The 6,149-nt window shown below is 42.5% G+C and overlaps 1 protein-coding gene across 1 annotated transcript in view; it reads right to left on the bottom strand.

Moving 5' to 3' along the window:
* ABCA1 (ATP-binding cassette, sub-family A (ABC1), member 1) overlaps positions 1-6,149 on the bottom strand; it is a 149,520-nt gene that overhangs the window by 80,488 nt on the left and 62,883 nt on the right. Inside the window, exon 7 of the mRNA XM_008587847.1 lies at positions 5,546-5,726. Within this exon, the coding sequence (XP_008586069.1) occupies positions 5,546-5,726 (181 nt within the window). The remainder of the gene's footprint in view (positions 1-5,545; positions 5,727-6,149) is intronic.

The raw sequence follows: 6,149 nt of genomic DNA, 5'->3' as shown, positions 1-6,149 counted from the left end.
TCACAGTGTCCCATGTTGGCAAAGACTGCTGTCAGGAAGCTGTCATGGGAAGATAGCCCTCGCTCTACAGACCTAGAACCTGAGGAAAATTCCTCAAATTCCAGTTTTAGCTTTTCAGTTGGTTCTCAGTGCCCACTAGAATGAAAGCTCCAAGTGCATCATATCTGCCTTGTTCATGGTTGAATGTTCTTTGCCTAGAACAGTGCCTGGTGCAAAGCAGACATACAATAAAGTCACCTCTCTTTGGTTTGTGCATTAAGCACCCTAATAGGTCGTGTTTATTATACTTTAGAGTCACTCTCAGAATATGGGCAAGAAAAAGCAGAGAGCAGAAGAGGGATCAACAAAAGCCCAGGGCACCAAAAAAACACTTCAAAGACACAATGAAATATACCTTTCAACCCAAAGATGGTTGTGGCAGTTTCGGTGCTCCCCAGAGATATCCACATCTTAGTCCCTGGAATCTGTGAATGTGCTACATTTTACGGCAAAATGTACTTTGTAGATGTAATTACAGTTATGGACCTTAAAATAAGGAGATTATCCTGGATTAGCCGGATGGCCCCAATCTCATCACACAAGCCCTTAAAAGCAAAGAACTTTCTCTGACTGGAGGCAGAGAGATGTGGCAGATGAAGAAGTCAGAGATTTAAAGCATGAGAGGTACTCAACCCACCTGTTAGAGAGGGGTCTTTGGAAAAGCATGAGAAGAAAAGCTGGCCTCTAGGAGCAAACACCAGCCCCCGGCTGACAGCCAGCAAGGAAACAGTTCTATGGTTTCACAACTGCAAGGAGCTGAACTCAAGCTGACATCCTGAACAAGCTTAAAAGCAGATGCATCTTCAGAGCCTCCAAAAAGGAACACAGCCCTGCAAACACCTTGATTTCAGCCCTGAGATGCTAAGAAGTGGACCCAGGTGAGCCCCCATTGTACACAGATTTCTGGCCTTCAGAATTGTGAGATAATAAATTTGTGTGGTTTTTAAGCTGCAATGTATGCAGTAATTTGTTATAGCAGCAATAGAAAAACCAATACAATCACCATGGACTTTGACAGCATAAGCAAATAAATCCCTCTGGCCAAAATTTGCTGGCCCACTCTATGGCTCCTTCCTGCAGTCCAAAACAGACTGGAGGTTACTGAGGGACAGCAGAGAGAGCCCCACACATAAACTTTCCTCCTCTCCTTGGGAAAGGTGTGTGCTGCTTCAGGAAGGACCCGAGGGAAAGTTCGCCTGCCCAGCCAGTGGTATAGCCAAATTCACCCTGCTGAGCGGTGAGACAATAGAAGTCACTGCCAGAGGCCCCTCAGCTCCTACTAGAGGTTGTCATCTCAACAGCACTAATACTATGAACACTCCGTAACATGAGTCTCTCTTCACAACTAAGAGCATTTATCCTAGAGATATTTCATATATAGATCCACCCTTGTACTCATCAGAAAGCCACCTTTTGAGGATCTCGGTTGAGTCCAGCTCCTAGAACATACCTGACACACAATAAGCACTCGACAAATATTGCTCAATGGATGAACAAGTTAAATAAAAAACAGAATGCTTAATGGAAACTGCTCTTAATTTCAGAGAACTTGAAGGATTCAATAGCATACTAACATCCAGTATTAATTTTTATGCAAGGTATGGATTGAGGCATAGGTACTATAAATAAGAATCTAGGGGCCGGCCCGGTGGCGCACTCAGTAGAGTGTGGTGCTTGGGAGCACAGCGGCGCTCCCGCCGAGGGTTCGGATCCCATACAGAGACCGGTCCACTCACTGGTTGAGCGCGGTGCGGGCGCAACACCAAGGGTTGCGATCCCGTTGCCGGTCACGAAAAAAGACAAAAAGGAAAAAAAAAAAAAAAAGAATCTATAGAGTGAGAGACTTTGGTAATATCTGGGCAAAGACTGCAATTTTTCATTGAAATATTTCCCAGGACCACTTTGCTTGGTATGACTCTGATTCCTAACACTGATCTACATAAGAAAACTTCCATTTTGCCAGCAATTGTTTGCTTCAGCATATAATTAATATTATTCATGTCAATTAAATTATCAACTTATATTTATTGAGCACCTAATGTGTGCCAGGCCCCATGCCAGGCTCTTCATATGTATAACCAATAATCACAATAAAAGGTAGAGTATATTATCTCTATGCAAAAGAAGAGGAAACTGAGGCTTACAGAGGCTAAGTAATTTATCCAGATCACTGCTGGTATAACGCTGAAGCATTATTTGAACCCAGCTCCAGCTGATCCCAAGCCCACATCCCTTCTACTCTGCCACACTTTCCCCATGTTTTCAAAACACCTTATCTAGAGGTTACCTGGAGACTGAAGGAGGCCAAGGAGAGTCAGAATACCCTTGGCTGAAAAATGGGGAAACACCCACACCAAAAAAATAAAAATAAAAAATAAGAGGAGAAATGTTTCAAAATACACCTCTCCTGAAGATCCACCTCTGGTACAGAAATGCATATTGACAGAACAGTTTCTCTGCCCATGATGTTGGGCCTGGCATCTGGTTGCTGCTCCTGTTGCAGTTCCTGGCAAAATTAACCACCCAGTGCAATGGTATCTCATGTCACCCATCTACCATCACAAATGCCGAAATTTCAACCAAGTGGCAGGAAAAAAGGCTGTTTAATGTAAATCAAATATCAATCCCAGTACCCCAACTAAAGCTCTGCCTAATTCAATAAATAAGCGTCACATTTCAAAACGTTTGGAAACCATTCCATCCCAAAGGCATTCCTCCAGAATCATCTTTACATGGAACAATCCTGACCACTCACTATGTCCCAATTCAAGCGCCCATTTTCTGACTTTGTTGAGAGAAGTCTCAGCAACATCAGAGGGACAGGAGCAGCACCTGAGATGCTCTGTACACCCAAGAGACATGCAGGAAGTACATGGTAGCCACCTTAATCAACACCTGGTCATGAACTGACCGACCCACAAGGCACAACCACAACAAAACCAGAGGAAATGTAACGTGACTGACAGTTTCAAAGGTGCATTTCCACACACTCTGTCCATGCTGCTAATCCTCCCAAATGGAGAGATATTTTCAAGTTGAAATCTGAGCTGTTAATTATCAAATGATGAGGACTATGCTGTCTTCCTACTTTGAATGTAATTCAGACATTGTGAGTTGGTGGCATTTTACTGGGTTGTACACACAATAGGTGTTTAATGAGTAAACAGCAGTGAAACAGAATAAATGGGCACCAGAATCAATCATTATGTCTTCTAAAAATAACTCTCTCTCCAAAATTTGAATCATTCTGGCTCAATCATTTCTGTCTTGAAGTGAAGTAAAAGAGCCCAAAACAGTCCATGGGAATGTTTTTGTAATAACCTTTCATAGCATTTGTAATAACCTTTGACTCTCTGTATCTCCCAACACAAAAAGTGCCAACAGGCTGCGAATGTCTGCCCAAATGAGCTTATCTAACTATTTAGGCCGGTTACTTAGGGCTGCGAACATCTCAATACGGAAATATATCTTACTTGAAATTATAATATGTTAATATTAACCGATAGAATCACACACCACTGAAGAAAGCACTCAGTATATTTTTTAGAAAAAGTGAAACAGAATGTACTACTTCTGGAATAAAACAAAAGCAGATCTTAAGCTTTAGGAATAAGCCCTTCACACTGGCCAACGTGGGTGCCCACTACAGAGGATCCCAGGAGCTTCCCCAGGCACAGTTTTACCACCACCTTTGCCTCAGGCAGCAGCCACAGCATCACAGAGTCAAGCAGGACACAAGAAGTTCTTGGTGGTCAGTCAAGAGCATAAACCCTGAGATATGTTTCTAAAGTCACATCCTAGGGGATGTTCTAGGCACAGGGTCCAGAAAGAGAACATTTTTAGTGCCCCCTGGGAGGACCCAACTCTCTATAAAGAAATCATGCTGCACAAACTCTGAGACAATCTGGGCTGGCCCGGTGGCGCACTGGATAAGTGCACCGCTTGGGAAGCGCGGCGGCGCTCCTGCCCAAGGGTTTGGATCCCACATACAGACCGAATAACTATCTCTCCAAAATTTGAATCATTCTGGCTCAATCATTTCTGTCTTGAAGTGAAGTAAAAGAGCACAAAACAGTCCATGGGAATGTTTTTGTAATAACCTTTCATAGCATTTGTAATAACCTTTGACTCTCTGTATCTCACAACACAAAAAGTGCCAACAGGCTGCGAATGTCTGCACAAATGAGCTTATCTAACTATTTAGGCCGGTTACTTAGGGCTGCGAACATCTCAATATGGAAATATATACTTGAAATTATAATATGTTAATATTAACCGATAGAATCACACACCACTGAAGAAAGCACTCAGTATATTTTTTAAAAAAAGTGAAACAGAATGTACTACATCTGGAATAAAACAAAAGCAGATCTTAAGCTTTAGGAATAAGCCCTTCACACTGACCAACGTGGGTGCCCACTACAGAGGATCCCAGGAGCTCCCCCAGGCACAGTTTTACCACCACCTTTGCCTCAGGCAGCAGCCACAGCATCACAGAGTCAAGCAGGACACAAGTTCTTGGTGGTCAGTCAAGAGCATAAACCCTGAGATATGTTTCTAAAGTCACATCCTAGGGAATGTTCTAGGCACAGGGTCCAGAAAAGAGAACATTTTTAGTACCCCCTGGGAGGACCCAACTCTCTATAAAGAAATCATGCTGCACAAACTCTGAGACAATCACAATTTCATTTTACTGTAATGAGAATTATCTCTTTCCAGGTGCATCCTTCCTCCAGGGCTCTTCCCTGGTTTTAAGAGAAACTACTGACAAATCAGAGCACTATCTGGTGAGTAGGAAACCAGAAGGCTGGATGTTAAATGATGCTGTTGGAGGAGCATTTCACCAAAGCTCTCTGAAAACCCAGAGATATATATTTGTTCTGGGACTATATACAACACACCCCAATCACCAAAATGCTCAGGGTCACCTGTATTCTTAAGAATGTGTATTCTCATGGAGTGTTTCTCTGAACTATTGATTCTCTGGCTGATCAAACTTTCCTGGGATATTTTTTCCTTTGAATGCAATTTTGTTATTCATTAAACTAATTATTGGGTGCAGTCCCATTCAATTCCAGAGTTTTCCTACTGTGACAGCCCACCATATCTCCTTTGTGATGGGCTTTTAAACATTAATAGATTTCCATCTACCCATCGATGGTTTTGAGACATTTTTTTTTTAAATCTGGGAAATCTTTCTTCAAATGAACTCTTACTTAGAATTATAATATCGAAAACATGAAAAAGCAGGTCTTCTCTGATTGACACAGGCACAAGTGACCTTGGGCTTGGATTCAACCACACCCAGCTCATTCTTCCCCCCATTCACCCCTTGGGAGATGCCCCAAAAGTTTGGAAGAACACTTAGAATACCACTGGGCTAAATTATACTACAGACTCCCAGCCAGCCCCTATGTTTCTACAAAAACAAGGCCATGTTGTTCAAGGAAAAAGTTCAAATTACAAAAACATTCATGCTTGAAGCTTCTCCACAGAGCATGTCTACTCACCATGACTGGCTTCAGGATGTCCATGTTGGAACGAAGTACCCCCTCAGCTGCATCCAGTTTCTCCCTTGCTAGTCCACAAAGCTCGGAAACTTCTTGGTCACCAAGTTGAATCAGCTCTTCTAATTTTGATCCATTGCACAGATTGATCAAATGTAACTGGTAGCCTTGCAAAAACACCTGGAAGCATTTCATGCAAAGAGAGACAAGCAAAACAGGATTACAAAGATGAAAGCTGGGTCTTTGAAGCCTTTTGGATAGCTTCACATGGGCACCACAGCTTTGAAGATCTTCAAACGGGCACCATTGCAATAGTCTAATGCATTGGGTCTTTTACTCAACTTCAGAATGTATCAAGAGACAACGTGATGGGACATTTCAAACCTGCGTGTTGTGTTTGACTCTGTATTTCCCACGCTCCTGTTCCTCTTGCAAAGGAAAATCCAGAGCAGCAAAACTCCTTTTCACAATAGTGGGACACATGATTCAGCGAATAGGAATCCAGAGTCTGAACTCCCAGAACCACTTTTATTAGAGGAAAAACATCCTCAGTATTTTGGAACTTATGATATCTTAAACTGGAATTGGGCTGACTTAAGGGGG

This window comes from Galeopterus variegatus, unplaced genomic scaffold (genome assembly GCF_000696425.1).
Source record: "Galeopterus variegatus unplaced genomic scaffold, G_variegatus-3.0.2 Scaffold4570, whole genome shotgun sequence".
Classification (NCBI taxonomy): Eukaryota; Metazoa; Chordata; class Mammalia; order Dermoptera; family Cynocephalidae; genus Galeopterus; species Galeopterus variegatus.
This window is presented reverse-complemented; position numbering and strand designations above follow the sequence as displayed.